General features: G+C 39.9%; 1 protein-coding gene across 1 annotated transcript in view; it reads right to left on the reverse strand.

The window, feature by feature from the left end:
• Positions 1-18,032, reverse strand: part of PRIM2 (DNA primase subunit 2) — a gene marked incomplete at its 3' end in the record, with an annotated part of 212,601 nt that overhangs the window by 108,961 nt on the left and 85,608 nt on the right. The window contains exon 8 of the mRNA XM_079712747.1: positions 3,366-3,433. Coding sequence (XP_079568873.1) covers positions 3,366-3,433 — 68 coding nt within the window. The remainder of the gene's footprint in view (positions 1-3,365; positions 3,434-18,032) is intronic.

An 18,032-nucleotide genomic window follows, 5' to 3' on the forward strand; every position in this document is an offset into this window, starting at 1 on the left:
TCCAAACAACCACTTCATGACCTCATCACTTAAGGAAATGTACTTTGTGTTTAATTCCATTCAAAAGGTTTACAAATGTTGTAACGTGTTTAAGTGCCTATCTCTCAAATGAAATCAAAACTGTAAATTCCTTGAGAACAGAAATTGTCTTTTTTTTTTTAATCCCCGGCACATAATAGGTGCTCAGTTACTGATGGATGCTACTAACAAATAGCTTGCATTTCCATAAGAGATTGAAGCAAAATGCTTTCTGTGGTTAATTTAGCTTTTAACTATATAACTAGGTTCAACTAAGAAAATCTGGATGCATCACTTCTACATTCTCAGAATGATATATATTGTTAAGCAATATACTAAATTATTAGGTTGGCAAAGTGTTATACTAATTCTCTTTGAATGTCTAAGTCCTGTAAAATGACTTGAGAATTTCTCTGTATTGCTACTTCAATTTTTGCAGATATTGGTATCATCTCCCAAATTAGTTTTATTGACAAACTTAATTAAAACACTACTCATCATTCCTCTTTGATCATTAGAGGCACTAAACAAAATTAGACCTAATAATGATTTCAGTTTCAACCTCCTAATGTCCACCACCCTTTCTAGGTTATATTTAAACTATACAGTTCATGCAAATCAATGATGATTATTTTTTCCTAACAAGATTATCATTAGCATCTTTCAAGCCAAACAGTATTCTTTCCTATTTTGACCTAAGCAAAAGGAAGGTAAAAGAAAAACATTACATTTAGACAGCCAAGAGACAATTCAATACACTTGAAAGGCTTTCCACAAGGTTACTTTTTGTAACAGGCAGTGTCCAACTATGCACATCAGCTGCCACCCTACATACAGATGTCTCTGACATGGTAATAAAACAAGAAACCATTTGGTTTAATAATAATAAAAGAAGCAACATCAGTTGGTGCATATTACATGTAGCATCTAGCCCTGGTTGCTTAGCAAACAGCCACAAGTGACTTCCACAGAGAATGAAAGCCCTAAATGAATGTACAGTTTGTGCAAGTTTCAAGGACTCAAGAAGACGTGTCAGTAGTTAATCTAAACTCTAGTTGACAATGACCGCACTGGGGTGGAGGAAGGAGAATCCATCATTATCTCACAGAATCAAGCACTGACGAGATGTGAGATCCAGCCCTTTAGGTCTATGTCTTCTGACTCAATGGTTTTACAGGGGAAAGAACTGTTAACAATATGATTATTATAAATTATAAAAACTTTATGCAGAAAAAAACCAACAAAATTTCACTGGTATAACACGTATTCATTCATTCAACAAAACACATAATGAAGACCTATCATGAAAAGCACTTTGCAGCTCTGGAGCAGCTCATACTCTAATGGAGAAATCAGGCAAGGAAACAAGCGATTACAATATTACAGGTTCTGTAACCTGGGGAGCCGTGCAGTATTACAGGAACACAAATAAACACCTGAGAGGGAGATGGGGCAGGGGAGGGAGGGTGAGAACTAAGTGGTCAGGGAGAGCTCATCAGAGGAGGCGAACAAGAACAAGCAACCATTAGTCAAGTCACAGAGGTGGAGGAAGGGGGAAAGAACATTCCGGGCAGGATGAAATTATCTGCAAGGGCACTGAGGAGAGCAAGGCCATGTCACACTGGAGGAGCTTCAGGGCACCTGCTGGCAGGAGAAGTCAGGGTGTCAGTACTGACAGAAAGTCCAAAGAGCCAGGCCAGCTCCTTCCAGAAGGACCTCATCTGCCAGGCTGAGAAGTTCTCACATCATCCCGGGGGAAATTCAGGAGACGGAATGCTTTTAAACCGAGGAATAATATAATCACTGCAGCAGTGATGTGAAATATAGAAGGCAAATCGGGCAAAGATAAGAGGCCACCAGAAGGAGCTGCTCAGGCTGGGATTGGGAGGAGAGGGGGGCAGGGGAGTGACTCACTAACACAGAGCTCTCCGAAATTTAACAACTCTGTACAGTATTCATGCTACTCAGTCCCTCGTGAAGTGTTAGTCTGGACCCCACCGTCCCCAGCTGGAGAGGAGGACAGGAGAGGAGGAAAAGAGGGAGCAGGGAGGCAGGGGAGGAGGAAAATGAAGAACAATGAAAGACACTGGAAATTAACGTCCATGCCAATTTCTGAAGGAGCAGTAGCCTTCTAGCTTTCAAAAAAATAAAAAGAAACCATAGAGAAAAACACTGAAGGTGCTTGGCTGCATAAAACTTGAAAATGTAGGTATGTTGGATAATGCAACATAATAAAAAACTTTCAGAAAAAAAAAACGTTTGTAACAAATATAACAAAGAGTCACTATCCTTTATATCTAAAGTACATAAGATCAAATAATCAAAAGATGCTATCAGTAAATAGGCGAAGATACAGATAGTTAATCCCACCTCAAAAAAATGGATAATAAAATGATTTAAAATCATTCTTAATAATAAGCAGTGCAAAGTACATGATACCAACAGTATCTTTATGGTAAACCTATTAAATTAGCAACTGTTTTAGCTGTCCCTTCTTGTTCAGAGTACAGCAACATGGGGGATCTTATATGAAAATACAAGTAGAATAAGGTTTTTGAAAAAGAAATAAATATACTTAAATCTTTAAAAGGGTTCATATGCTTTCACAAATTCCACTTCTGAAAACCCATGCTAAGGAAACAATCAAAACTACAGATAAAGATTTACATACCGCACTTTTTACACTAGTGAAAAGAATGAAAAATGGTCTAAATGCTCCCCAAAGAATGATAAATATACTATAGGACACCCATACAAGAAAATATCATATAATCATGAAAAACTATGTTTGTGGAGAGATTTTAGTAACAGAAAAAATGAAAAAAAATAGTGAATTATATAAAAGTATAATTACAACACTGAGTTTTAAAACAGCACAGAGGAAAGCAGTATTATTTCTGAATAGTGATGATAGGTTTTTCCTCCATCTTTCCTGTATTTTCAAAGTTTGTTTTTTAAATAATGAGGATAAATTATTTTTGTATTTAGAAAACAAATATAACTTATTTCAACTACCCCCAACAAAATATGTGCAGGTTCCCATAGTTTGTCTCAGCCTCGCAGTTAAGCAAATAGCTCATTCCGTTGAGATCTTTCTGAACTCAGCCATCACTACTCATTTTAACTTCAACTTATCAACCAGTTCTACATACTTTTATAGAATTAAAAGAACTTTCTATAGTACCCTGAAGTCAAGGGTAACAAGCACATTGCACTAGGAACTTCAACTTAAATCACAGAATTACAGAAAAAAGAAAGGCTTTGTAAAGTTTTTAAACATCGAAGAGGCTTTAACCACTGTAATGCAGGTGGATTTACAAGTTTGACAGGCTGGGCCTTTGTATTACCTGAGGTGGTTGAGCAGAGGCTGGAGTCTCTCATCCGACTGCACAGCGGGCAAGGACCTGGCTGTTAACTGAAAGCAGAGAAGGAGGTGAGTAACCACAGCAAACGCCTCAGACTGAACTCATCTGAACTACATGCAAAATGAGGACCTGGGGCTTCCCTGGTGGCGCAGTGGTTGAGAGTCCGCCTGCCGATGCAGGGGACACGGGTTCGTGCCCTGGTCCGGGAAGATCCCACAAGCCGCAGAGCGGCTGGGCCCGTGAGCCATGGCTGCTGAGCCTGTGCGTCCGGAGCCTGTGCTCCGCAACGGGAGAGGCCACAACAGTGAGTGGCCCGCGTATCGCAAAAAAAAAAAAAAAAAAAAAAAAAAATGAGGACCCGGAGAGCTGAAGGAGATGGGGGGTTCCTAAAATGTAAGGACACTGTTCTTTTCTGTTGTTTTTTTTAACATCTTTATTGGAGTATAATTGCTTTAAAATGTTGTCTTAGTTTCTGCTGTATAACAAAGTGAATCAGCTATACATATACATATATCCCCATATCCCCTCCCTCTTGTGTCTCCCTCCCACCCTCCCTATCCCACCCCTCTAGGTGGTCACAAAGCACCGAGCTGATCTCCCTGTGCTATGCGGCTGCTTCCCACTAGCTATCTATTTTACATTTGGTAGTGTATATATGTCAAATGTCCTCTCTCACTTCGTCCCATCTTACCCTTATCCTTCCCTGTGTACTCAAGTCCATTCTCTGCGTCTGTGACTTTATTCCTATCCTGCCCCTAGGTTAATCAGAACCAGTTTTTTTGTAGATTCCATATGTATGTTTTAGCATACGGTATTTGTTTTTCTCTTTCTGACTTACTTCACTCTGTATGACAGACTCTAGGTCCATCCACCTCACTACAAATAACTCAATTTCGTTTCTCTTTATGGCTGAGTAATATTCCATTGTATATATGTGCCACATCTTATCCATTCATCTGTTGATGGACACGTAGGTTGCTTCCATGTTCTGGCTATTGTAAACAGTGCTGCAGTGAACATTGTGGTACATGACTCTTTTTTTTTTTTTTTTTTTTTTTTTGCGGTACGCGGGCCTCTCACCACTGTGGCCCTTCCTGCTGCGGAGCACAGGCTCCGGACGCGCAGGCCCGGCAGCCATGGCCCACGGGCCCAGCCGCTCCACAGCACATGGGATCCTCCCAGACTGGGGCACAAACCCGCGTCCCCTGCATCTGTAGGCAGACCCCCAACCACTGCACCACCAGGGAAGCCCCATAACTCTTTTTGAATTATGGTTTTCTCAGGGTATATGCCCAAAGTGGGATTGCTGGGTCGTATGGTAGTTCTATTTTTAGTTTTTTTAGGAACCTCCATACTCTTCCCAATAGTGGCTGTATCAATTTACATTCCCACCAACAGTGCAAGAGGGTTCCCTTTTCTCTACACCCTCTCCAGCATTTATTGTTTGTAGACTTTTTGATGATGGCCATTCTGACTGGTGGGAGGTGATACCTCATTGAAGTTTTGATTTGCATGTCTCTAATGATTAGTGATGTTGAACATCCTTTCATGTGTTTGTTGGCAATCTGTATATCTTCTTTGGAGAAATGTCTATTTAGGTCTTTGGGCAATTTATTGATTGGGTGGTTTGTGTTTTTGCTATTGAGATGCATGAGCTGCCTGTATATTTTGGAGATTAATCCGTTGTCAGTTGCTTCATTTGCAAATACTTTCTCCCATTCTAAGGGTTATCTTTTCATTTCTTTATGGTTTCCTTTGCTATACAGAAGCTTTTAAGTTGCATTAGGTCCCATTTATTTTTGTTTTTCCTTCCATTTCTCTAGAAGATGGGTCAAAAAGGATCTTGCTGTGATTTATGTTAGAGTGTTCTGCCTATGTTTTCTTCTAAGAGTTTGATAGTGTCTGGCCTTACATTTAGGTCTTTAATCCATTTTGAGTTTATTTTTGTGTATGGTGTTAGGGAGTGTTCTAAATGCATTCTTTTAAATGTAGCTGTCTAGTTTTCCCAGCACCACTAATTGAAGGGGCTGTCTCTTCTCCGTTATATATTCTTTGCCTCCTTTATCAAGTATACGGTGACCATATGTGTGTGGGTTTATCTCTGGGCTTTCTATCCTGTTCCATTGATCTATACTTCTGTTTTTGTGCCAGCACCATACTGTCTTGATTACTGTAGCTTTGTAGTACAGTCTGAAGTCAGGGACCCTGATTGATCCACCTGTTTTTCTTTCTCAGGATTGCTTTGGCTATTCGGGGTCTTTTGTGTTTCCATACAAATTGTGAAATTTTTTGTTTTACTTCTGTGAAAAATGCCAGTGGTAGTTTGATAGGGATTGCATTGAATCTGTAGATTGCTTTGGGTAGGACAGTCATTTTCACAATGTTGATTCTTCCAATCCAAGAACATGGTATATCTCTCCATCTGTTTGTATCATCTTTAATTTCTTTCATCAGTGTCTTATAGTTTTCTGCATACAAGTCTTTTGTCTCCTTAGGTAGGTTTATTCCTAGGTATTTTTTTCTTTTTGTTGCAATGGTAAATGGGAGTGTTTCCTTAATTTCTCTTTCAGATTTTTCATCATTAGTGTATAGGAATGCCAGAGATTTCTGTGCATTCATTTTGTATCCTGCTACTTTATCAAATTCATTGATTAGCTCTAGTAGTTTTCTGGTAACGTCTTTAGGATTCTCTATGTATAGTATGTCATCTGCAAATAGTGACAGTATTACTTCTTCTTTTCCGATTTGGATTCCTTTTATTTCCTTTTCTTCTCTGATTGCTGTGGCTAAAACTTCCAAAACTATGTTGAATAACAGTGGTGAGAGTGGGCAACCTTGTCTTGTTTCCTGATCTTAGTGGAAATGGTTTCAATTTTTCACCATTGAGAACAATGTTGGCTGTGGGTTTGTCTTATATGGCTTTTATTATGTTGCGGTAAGTTCCTTCTATGCCTACTTTCTGGAGGCTTTCTATCACAAATGGGTATTGAATTCTGTCAAAAGCTTTTTCTGCATCTACTGAATTGATCATATGGTTTTTATCCTTCAATTTGTTAATATGGTGTATCACATTGATTGATTTGCATATATTGAGGAATCCTTGCATTCCTGGGATAAACCCCACTTGGTCATGGTATATGATCCTTTTAATGTGCTGTTGGATTCTGTTTGCTAGTATTCTGTGGAGGATTTTAGCATCTATGTTCATCAGTGATACTGGCCTGTAGTTTTCTTTCTTTGTGACATCTTTGTGTGGTTTTGGTATCAGGGTGATGGTGGCCTCGTAGAATGAGTTTGCTACACTTTGGAAGAGTTTAAGAAGGGATAGGTGTTAGCTCTTCTCTAAATGTTTGATAGAATTCGCCTGTGAGGCCATCTGGCCCTGGGCTTTTGTTTGTTGGAAGATTTTTAATCAGAGTTTCAATTTCAGTGCTTGTGATTGGTGTGTTTATACTTTCTATTTCTTCCTGGTTCAGTCTCCAAAGGTTGTGCTTTTCTAAGAATTTGTCCATTTCTTCCAGGTTGTCCATTTTAGTGGCATACAGTTACTTGTAGTAGTCTCTCATGATCCTTTGTATTTCTGCAGTGTCAGTTATTGCTTCTCTTTTTTCATTACTAATTCTGTTCATTTGAGTCTTCTCCCTTTTTTTCTTGAAGAGTCTGGCTAATGGTTTATCAATTTTGTTTATCTTCTCAAAGAACTAGCTTTTAGTTTTATTGATCTTTGCTATTGTTTACTTCATTTCTTTTTCATTTATTTCTGACTTTTTTTTTTTTTTTTTTTTTTTGGCGGTATGCGGGCCTCTCACTGTTGTGGCCTCTCCCGTTGCAGAGCACAGGCTCCAGACATGCAGGCTCAGCGGCCATGGCTCACGGGCCTAGCCGCTCCGTGGCATGTGGGATCTTCCCAGACCGGGGCACGAACCCATGTCCCCTGCATCAACAGGCGGACCCTCAACCACTGCGCTACCAGGGAGGCCCTCTGACCTGATTTTTATGATTTCTTTCCTTCTGCTAACTTTGGGTTTTTTCATTCTTCTTTCTCTAACTGCTTTAGGTGTAAGGTTAGGCTGTTTATTTGAGACTTTTCTTGTTTCTTGAGGTAGGACTGTATTGCTATAAACTTCCCTCTTAGAACTGCTTTTGCTGCATCCCATTGGTTGTGGGTCGTCGTGTATTCACTGTCATTTGTTTCTGGGTATTCTTTGATTTCCTCAGTGATCTCTTGGTTATTTGGTAGTGTATTGTTTAGCCTCCATGTGTTTGTATTTTTTACAGATCTTTTCCTGTAATTGATAACCAGTCTCATAGCGTTGTGGTTGGAAAAGATACTTGATACGATTTCAATTTTCTTAAATTTACCAAAGCTTGATTTGTGACCCAAGATATGATCTATCCTGAAGAATGTTCCATGAGCACTTGAGAAGAAAGTATATTCTGTTGTTTTTGGATGGAATGTCCTATAAATATTAATTAAGTCTATCTTGTTTAATGTATTTTTTTTTCTTTTTTTTTTTGCAGTACGCGGGCCTCTCACTCTTGTGGCCTCTCCCGTTGCAGAGCACAGGCTCTGGACGCGCAGGCTCAGCGGCCATGGCTCATGGGCCCAGCCGCTCCACAGCATGTGGGATCTTCCCAGACAGGGGCACGAACCTGTGTCCCCTGCATCGGCAGGCAGACTCTCAACCACTGCGCCACCAGGGAAGCCCTAATGTATCATTTAAAGCTTGTGTTTCCTTATTTATTTTCATTTTGGATGATCTGTCATTGGTGAAACTGGGGTGTTAAAGTCCCCTACTATGATTGTGTTACTGTCAATTTCCCCTTTTATGGCTGTTAGCATTTGCCTTATGTATTGAGGTGCTCCTACGTTGGATGCACAAATATTTACAATTGTTATATCTTCTTCTTGGATTGATCCCTGTATCATTATATAGTGTCCTTCTTTGTCTCTTGTAATAGTCTTTATTTTAAAGTCTATTTTGTCTGATATGAGAATTGCTACTCCAGCCTTCTTCTGATTTCCATTTGCATGCAATATCTTTTTCCACTTTCAGTCTGTATGTGTACCTTGGTCTGAAGTGGGTCTCTTGTAGACAGCATATATATGGGTCTTCTTTTTGTATCTATTAAGCATTCTATGTCTTTTGGTTGGAGCATTTAATCCATTTACATTTAAGGTAATTATCGATATGTATGTTCCTATTACCATTTTCTTAATTGTTTTGGGTTTGTCATTAAAGTCTTTTCCTTCTGTTGTGTTTCCTGCCTAGAGAAGTTCCTTTAGCATTTGCTGTAAAGGTGGTTTGGTGGTGCTGAAATATCTCTTAGCTTTTGCTTGTCTGTAAAGGTTTTTAATTTCTCTCTCAAATCTGAATGAGATCCTTTCTGGGTAGAGTAATCTTGTTTGTAGGTTTTTCCCTTTCATCCCTTTAAACATGTCCTGCCACTCCCTTCTGGCTTGCAGAGTTTCTGCTGAAAGATCAGCTGTTAACTGTATGGGGATTCCCTTGTATGTTAATTGTTGCTTCTCCCTCGATGCTTTTAATATTTTTTCTTTGTATTTAATTTTTGATAGTTTGATTAATATGTGTCTTGGCGTGTTTCTCCTTGGATTTATCCTGTATGGGACTCTCTGTGCTTCCTGGACTTGCTTAACTATTTCCTTTCCCACATTAGGGAGGTTTTCAACTATAATCTCTTCAAATATTTTCTCAGTCCCTTCCTTTTTCTCTTCTTCTTCTGGGACCCCTATAATTCAAATGTTGGTGTGTTTAATGTTGTCCCAGAGGTCTCTGAGACTGTCCTCAATTCTTTTCATTCTTTTTTCTTTGTTCTGCTCTGCGGTAGTTATTTCCACTATTTTATCTTCCAGGTCACTTATCCGTTCTTCTACCTCAGTTATTCTACTGTTGAGTCCTTCTAGAGAATTTTTAATTTCATTTATTGTGTTGTTCATCATTGTTTGTTTGCTCTTTAGTTCTTCGAGGTCTTTGTTAAACGTTTCTTGTATTTTCTCCATTCTATTTCCAAGATGTTTGATCATCTTTACTATCATTACTTACTCTGAATTCCTTTTCAGGTAGACTGCCTATTTCCTCTTCATTCGTTTGGTCTGGTGGGTTTTTACCTTGCTCCTTCATCTGCTGTGTGTTTCTCTGTCTTCTCATTTTGCTTACCTTACTGTGTTTGGGGTCTCCTTTTTGCAGGCTGCAGGTTCGTAGTTCCTGTTGTTTTTCGTGTCTGCCCCCAGTGGGTAAGGTTGGTTCAGCGGGTTGTGTAGGCTTCCTGGTGGAGGGGAGTATTGCCTGTGTTCTGGTGGATGAAGCTGGATCTTGTCTTTCTGGTGGGCTAGGCCACATCCCCTGGTGTGTTTTGGGGTGTCTTTGAACTTATTATGATCTTAGGCAGCTTCTCTGCTAATGGGTGCAGTTATGTTCCTGTCCTGCTAGTTGTTTGGCATAGGCATCCAGCACTGGAGTTTGCTGACCATTGGGTGTGCTGGGCCTTAGCATTGAAACGGAGATCTTTGGGAGATTTCTTGCCGATTGATATTACGTGGGGCTGGGAGGTCTCTCGTGGTCCAATGTCCTAAACTTGGCTCTCCCACCTCAGAGGCTCAGGCCTGACAGCTGGCCGGAGCACCAAGTCCCTGTCAGCCACACAGCCAGCGACGTGGGGAGTTTCTTCCCTTCTGGGAAGTCTGAGGTCTTCTGCCAGCATTCAGTAGGTGTTCTGTAGGAGTTGTTCCACATATAGATGTATTTTTTATATATTTGTGGGGAGAAGGTGATTTCGAAATCTTACTCCTCTGCCATCTTGAAGGTCCTCCCCACTGTTCTTTTTTTTAATCAAAGAATTGTATAGAAATCTGATCCATTGTGTGATAAAAGCTATCCATATGACCCTAGGTTTGTAGAGTATGTCCCTGAGTTTGGAAGTAAAGAAAAAGGAGACAAAACAAAGAATAAGAGGGGAGTATCTACCTGAGTTCATGAAAAAGCCTCTAGCCATAAAAATATTATCTTTGTGAATAAAAATGGAAAAACTTCTAAATTTACAGCAACCAACCTTACAGCACTGAATCCTGGGATGATGAAGAAATTGGGGAGGGAGACCTTCATTTATAGCTAAGTCACTGTGAAATTGGTTACACACAGAAGTGTATGTACACACACATACACACACACATGCATTCCTTCATTTCGACGAACATGTTACTATAAGAAACCAAGAATATCTTATAAACATACCAAGGCAACTCAAAGTACTTAACATTGAAATATGACCCCCAGGGGATCTAGGAGACAAAATGTAAGAGCCAAAGCCTTATTTCTCAATACTGTGTGTCAGGTTGACAGTATATCATGGAAATGTGAGCCTCTGATATACTTTAGTGCAATAATATTAAAATTTTATCTCTGTGTATCTCTATATTTCTCTCTGTTCTTGAGAAAGCCCTCTTATGCTATAAGAATGTGAAACAAAGAAATTAAAAATATTCAGTCGAAGTAATTAAATACCTTGAAGTCACCTAAATAAAACACCAAAACAAATGTAAAGGATAGATTTCTTCTGGATTCAAGTATACATAGTTCTTGTATTCTACTAATAAATCATTTGATAATTCACAAAAGAGAACCTTCCTAAGACTAAAAAAGAAACTGAAGGATATCCTTTGGTTTTATATAGGGTATCCTGTCTAATTATTTTGTTAATTAAAAGTAATTCATCAATTAATTTAATTCAAACTTAATTTTCAACATTATGCAAATAAAACTATCACTTTAAAAACAGCTAATAAATACTATATTTGGGAAAAAATGTTAACCAAAAGGCCAAATATGAAGTCATTTTTACTAAATCATACCTAGTAATAACAGAGAAACATTCCCAATTTTGTGAGTCAATACATGTGAACAGTTATTAATTTAAAATACAATAAAGTGAGACAGTCTGCTGCAATTTAGTGCAACCAAAAGATTCTCAGTGTCCCTGAGAAATGTTAAGTCTAGTATTTCATGACATATGTTATAAAGGTTTATTAAACAAGACACTTTACTACACCCTATATCTGCTAATGTCAAATCCCTTTACAAAATATCATTTTCATTGTTCAAGAGGTTTCATGGCTCAGAAACAGAGCTATGCTCTAAAAAGATTGAAATAACTTATCTAGATATTTCATAAGTCAATTTTCTGAAAATGGAGCAGAAAGACTAGGAGTTGCTTCTGTCAATCTGTGTAGCACGATTTCTGATCAACCCATGTTTTCTGAATGAAAGCAAGCAAACAGAAACACCAGCAAAATATTCCTAAATGTCTCTTCATTCCACATTGGAAATATGTCTCAATCGTACGCCTATCTCCATCTGAGCCTGCATTCCCTTTATCCTGAACTGTGGATATAGCATCTTCACTCACTATGTTTCTCCCTCCCTTCTTGTCTTTCTACACGAAGGCCAGAGTGAAATTTTCAAAATGAAAGTTACCCACTCCCCAGATTAAAACCACTTAAAACTCCCTCAGGCTCTCAGGCTAACTTCGTCACACCAATTCTTTCATCAGACAGCTTCTTAAAATCCTCCTCTTGGGCTGAATTTCTGAAACACAGTGCAGAACGACAGCTCAGCCATCTCCAACAGACACGGTGGCAGCAGATCAGGAAGAAATGGGCCACTACCCCAGTTTCTGGAACACATATGCTCAACGATTTGATTCTCTCCCCACCCCTTCCCAACCCCCACACCTTATTTTCAAGTTTGAATCGCTGAGAAGAATAATTCCTAAATGCTCTGTGTAAAATTATCTCAAGGAAGATATTTGAGATTTCCAAAGGTTCTGCTTTTAACTTGTAAAACAATCAGCATTTTCAAAAAGAGCACACATCTCTTCATGTTAAGGAGATGAGATAATAGAGCTATTCCAAAGCTCTTTAAAGTGGCAAAGCTGTCTACTGACCTTTTGCTGACAGAATATAAACTTCATTTTAGGAACTGCAGCCTCTATCATTTCTTCTGGAATTTCTCTCTGAGCCCGAGTAGCTGCTACTATATCCACTGGGCTATGAGGGGCCAAAAACTTGCAACTGTGTAATTCCATTAATTGATGAAAAAAATTATATTTAAGTTCATTTGTGTCATATCTTAGATTCCACATATAACTATATTCAATATTCTATGATAAACCATAATGGAAAAAATATTTTTAAAAAGAATGTATGTATATATAACTGAATCATTCTGCTGTACAGCAGACATTAACACATTGTAAATCAACTAGACTTCAGTAAAAAAAACTGATAACCATAAAAAAATATATCTATATACTTTTCATAGCTAAAGCTTTTCAAATTCCTGCTTTGAGCAAAACTAAATCTAAATCAAAACTAATAAATCACAACTGTCAGCCTTCCAAGAAAGCAATACACAATCATGACAAGATTTTCAGCATTAAGGACTTTCTTTCCTCTACAACCTGAAATGAGTATTTGTCTAGTTTAAATAGACTTTGGTTTCCAGATGTGTCTTAGTTGTTTCTTTGTTTTGATAGAAAATACAACAATGTCCTTGACACACAAATCACCAACAATGAAAGAGAAAGAAGATCTATCATAGTTTACATCTGCAAAGCCTAAATGGGGTGTATGAGTTAGGGCTGTTTCATGGTAACATTAATAAAAGTTGGCATAACATGTACCTTATTTCTTACTGTTGAGAGGTCAGAGGTGAGCTCTTAAGATGTCTTTTCATTATTAACAATACATCTAGCACACTGAATTAATCAATGCAAGGTTTGTGCTGTTTTCAGTATTATAAACTACTCATTCTTAAATAAATCTCATTTCAAAGATTACTATCATTGAGTAAATCTTGCATTTTGCCATATATTTGTGTACAAAAAAATAATAATCCATTTTTCCAACTAATAATTCTTTTAATGACATTAAATACCACACAGATGAGGGGCTTCCCTGGTGGCGCAGTGGTTAAGAGTCCGCCTGCCAATGCCAAGGACACAGGTTTGATCCCTGGTCCGGGAGGATCCCACATGCCACGGAGCAGCTAGGCCTGTGCTCCACAACTACTGAGCCTACGCTCTACAGCCCGTGAGCCACAACTACTGAGCACACGTGCCGCAACTACTTAAGCCTGCATGCCTAGAGCCCATGCTCCACAACAAAAGAAGCCACTGGAATGAGAAGCCCACACACCCAACAAAGAGTAGCCCCCGCTTGCCGCAACTAGAGAAAGCCCGTGCAGCGGCAAAGACCCAATGCAGCCAAAAATAAATTTAAAAAATAATTTAAAAAAAAATACCACACAGATGCAAAGGCACAAAAAGTAAAAGCGAGTCTGGAGGTGTCTGGCCCACCTCGTAGTTTCCTCCTGAGGAAGCAGCATCCTCAGGCCTGAGCACGAGGTACTGCACACAGAGCCCATGTGAGACTTGGACCCATAGGACAGCTACCTGTCGCTGCACAAGCCACACAGAAACCAGTCAGAGGCTGGTAAAGAAACGTCCTGTGTCGTTTATATAACAATGCTGAAACTAAAGTGCTGGGGTAAACGCTTTTTGAGATATTACTGCTAACTATTACAGTTTCTGGTGGATAAGTTATTTTGAAAAGGAGTCCAAAATATTTGTCTCGAAACACTCCTACCCCAAAAAGGATGTAAAGTTTTGAAAACGAAACCCAAATAGCAATTAGAAGATTAATCTACTCAAGAATGGAAAACCCTGGCTGTAGAGCATTCTGGGTTCTGAGATCTTTTCAAGAGTAAGGCAAACACAGAAAACAATGTCTAGACGTCCCGCTGAAATTAGATCAGCATGGAAAAAGTAACCTTTCGAATTATGATTCTGGAGGTCAGTACAAGGGTGTTTGTTACATTATTTTGCATACATTTGTGTGTGAAGTATAGTTCAGGGAAGGGAGGGAAGGAGGGCTGAGGGATTTTTTTCAAAGGGAGAGGAATGGCTTGGAGGAGGGCCATCCAGGGACCCAAGATCCAGAGCGAGGCAGCAGCAAAAGAAAGGAAATAAGGAGGAATCCTCCGCATAACTTCATGCCCACAAAAGAAGGAGTGACAGAGGACATCCGGTGGGCAGACTATTCTATTAATTGCAATACAGTGGCCACAGGAAGAGGAGGATCCAGAGAGGAAAGAAAATTCCTAGTTTTAGGCATGCTGAATTTGAGGTGCCTTTGAATATCCAAGAGGCAACGAAACATATATGGATTTAGAGCCCAGGAGAGGGGATGGAGCTGAGGGTGCAGATTTAGGCGTGATCAGCAAGCAAGCAGTGGATACACCATGGAAGGGCTGGGTTTCCCAGGGAATGTGCATAAGGCAGGGATGTCACTGGCAGTGCTGCTTAGAGCTCAGGGTTCAAGCCCCACCCAGGGGAGAACAGGACCCATGGCAACGTCTGCCCTGGAGACCTGCCGGGTGTGTGCTTCCCCATTGGGAGAGAGAAATGAGGAATTCTGCCAATTGACCTAAAAGTTTTATAATACTGATTTTATGCAATTACAGGTTTGTGGGGGCGGGAAGGGAGGGAGGAAGAGAGAAGGGTGAGGAAGGGAGAGAATGAGAATACAACCAGCAGCTCCTCTAACTTAACTCTTTGCTCGCACACTTGGAACAACGTTGAAAAAAACGTTCCCTGAGGAAAGCACTCTGCCACCAGCTGTGAGGCTGACTGTTGCTCTTAAAATCCTAAAGGAGAGTCTGCTGCCAGCCAGTGGTGATTGTGAAGTCAAATTTGTGAACAGGGCCTATAGTAAGAAAAATTTTTTCATGATTTCCCTCTTCAGATGATGGGCATGAAGGGAGGGAACGAGAATACACAAGGAGTTAATAAGCACATAAGGAACACAGAAAACGGCTTTTAAAGAGTCAGCAGACCTGTGGAAAACAAGGGTGATGCAATCAGTTGAAAATGAAGAACAAGAATGGCTTCATTTGAAAATAATAAATCCCTTCTCTCTGAACTGCTCACCCAACACTGGCTAAATTAAAACACATAAAAATGACAGGAAAACAATGCTCACTTTGAAAATATTGCTCCATTTTGTTCCCTGGTGTTTTCACCCTCTACCACTCACTTCAGCTTCCTTACAAACCCAGGAGGAATGACCACGTGCACTCCTATCAAAGCTGTGCCTTAAAAGAAATCCGAGATAGGTGATCAGCACAAGGCAGACCCTTTTTTTCATATAATCTTCTTCCACTCAAAGCAGAATTGACTTTTCCGGTGATATCAGGGCAGGGCATTCATATACATTCACAAAGACTCCAAATTTAGGTAGTTTTTTTTCTGGTTTGGGTTTTTTTTCCTTTTTATTTTTAACAGACTTTATTTTTTGGAGCAGTTTTAGTTAGGTTCACAGCAAAATTGAGATGAAGGTACAAGGTTTCCCATACACCCTCTGCCCCCCACATGCACAGACTCCCCGTTACCCCCATGAAATTGGTACGTTTATTACAACTGATGAACCTATACTGACACATCATTAGCACCCAAAGTCCAGAGTTTACCTAGGGTTACAGAGGGTTCACTTTTGCTATTGTACATTCGATGCGTTTGGACAAACACATAATGGCATTTACCCACCGCTGTAGTATCACGGAGAACAGTCTCACTGCCCTAAAATCGCTATGTTCCACCCATTCATCCTTTCCTCCCCCCTAATTTCTGGTAACCACTGATCTTTTTACTGTCTCCATAGTTCTGCCTTTTCTAGAATGTCACAGAGTTGGAATCATACAGGATGTAACCTTTCTAGACTGGCTTCTTTCACTCAGTAATGAACACTGAAGCTTCCTCCATGTTTTTCATGGCTTGATAGCTCATTTCATCTGGATGTACCAGTTTTTTTTCCATTCACCACCTGAAGGACATCTTGGTTGCTTCCAAGTTTTAGCAATTATGATTAAAGCTGCTAAAAACATCTGTGTGCAGGTTTTTGTGTGGCCGACAAGTTTCTGATAGGTGTGTTTTTTAATGAAAAACGTAGGGGATGCTTTTCAAAATGTCTTTATGATCTCCTCACTTCATACAGGAGCTGAGATGGCTCCTCCTGCACTTCCTAACTGCCAGGGAGTATCAACTTAACATCAAGCACACCAACCCTTTTCTACTAAATTGAAGATGCACAATTTATACTTATGCATATATTCGTTTTCTAATACATCTTTATTGGAGTATAATTGCTTCACAATACTGTGTTAGTTTCTGTTGTACAACAAAGTGAATCAGTCATATACATACATATATCCCCATATCCCCTCCCTCTTGAGCCTCCCTCCCACCCTCGCTATCCCACCCCTCTAGGTGGTCACAAAGCACGAGGCTGATCTCCCTGTGCTATGCTCCTGCTTCTCACCAGCTAGCTATTTTACATTTGGCAGCGTATACATGTCAATGCTACTCTCACTTCGCCCCAGCTTCCCTCCCCCCGCCCTGTGTCCTCAAGTCCATTCTCTATGTCTACATCTTTATTCCTGCCCTGCCACTAGGTTCATCGGTACCACTTTTTTTTTTTTAGATTCTATATATGTGTTAGCATGCATATACTCTAAGAGACACACAATTTATAGGTCGAGAAAATAACCTTTGAAACCAAAAGGCAACAACTTATTTTAACCAAGACCTCACAATAACAAAAAGATACAGTTTTATAGAGAACAGGATGTTCCACAGAATGCTCTTTTTTTTTTTTTTTTTTTTTTTTGCAGTACGTGGGCCTCTCACTGTTGTGGCCTCTCCCGTTGCGGAGCACAGGCTCCAGACGCGCAGGCTCAGCGGCCATGGCTCACGGGCCCAGCCGCTCCGCAGCATGTGGGATCTTCCCAGACCGGGGCACGAACCCGTGTCCCCTGCATCGGCAGGCGGACTCTCAAACACTGAGCCACCAGGGAAGCCCTGATCTCTTTTATTACTGGGACCGGCAGATGTCAAGTAAAATTAACTTTTACAAGCAGCTGCTCTTTTAACTTCATTGATTTTAACAACAGAAAATCCTGAGTCTTTCTGAACTGCATTTTCTTATAATAGCAATGGATCCCAATTACAAATCCCAAACAGTGAGAATCCACATTCTATTCCTCCTGCTCTTGGAACCCAATTTGTTCCTTGGTTTCATATTCAGACGCCTACAGCACTTTCTGGTTTTCCTCGGGCTCAGACACATCATTTCACTGGATCTTCACAACAGAGCTGGTTTCATCGTGCAATGCTTTGGCACATGGACCTTTCTCTACCAGCTTCCCACAAACATGATTTCTAGTACATGGGCTCTAAACACCAGCCAACAACCTTGTCAAGCAAAATGCATACGTTCCACTTGAGCTCTAACCATGCCCAAGTAGTTTAATTAACAAAGAATATTAAGCAATGCAGAGTTAACAAGGTATTTCCAGTTCAGGGGTCTGGATGATACAAAGAACTGAGAGAGTAAACCTGGGAACAGTGCAAGCAGACATCCCAGGGCTGATTTCTGATCATGAAACCTATGGTGTGAAAAGAAGCTTGTTATTCAAAGGCTAAGCTAAGCACCTTAACGATGCTCTACATCATTTAAAAATGCAAAACAATTACTTAAGCAAGGGAAAAAGGAATGAAGAGATGCGCGGTGCTAAA

The sequence above is a fragment of the Hyperoodon ampullatus genome (genome assembly GCF_949752795.1).
Source record: "Hyperoodon ampullatus genome assembly, chromosome: 10".
Taxonomy (NCBI): domain Eukaryota; kingdom Metazoa; phylum Chordata; class Mammalia; order Artiodactyla; family Ziphiidae; genus Hyperoodon; species Hyperoodon ampullatus.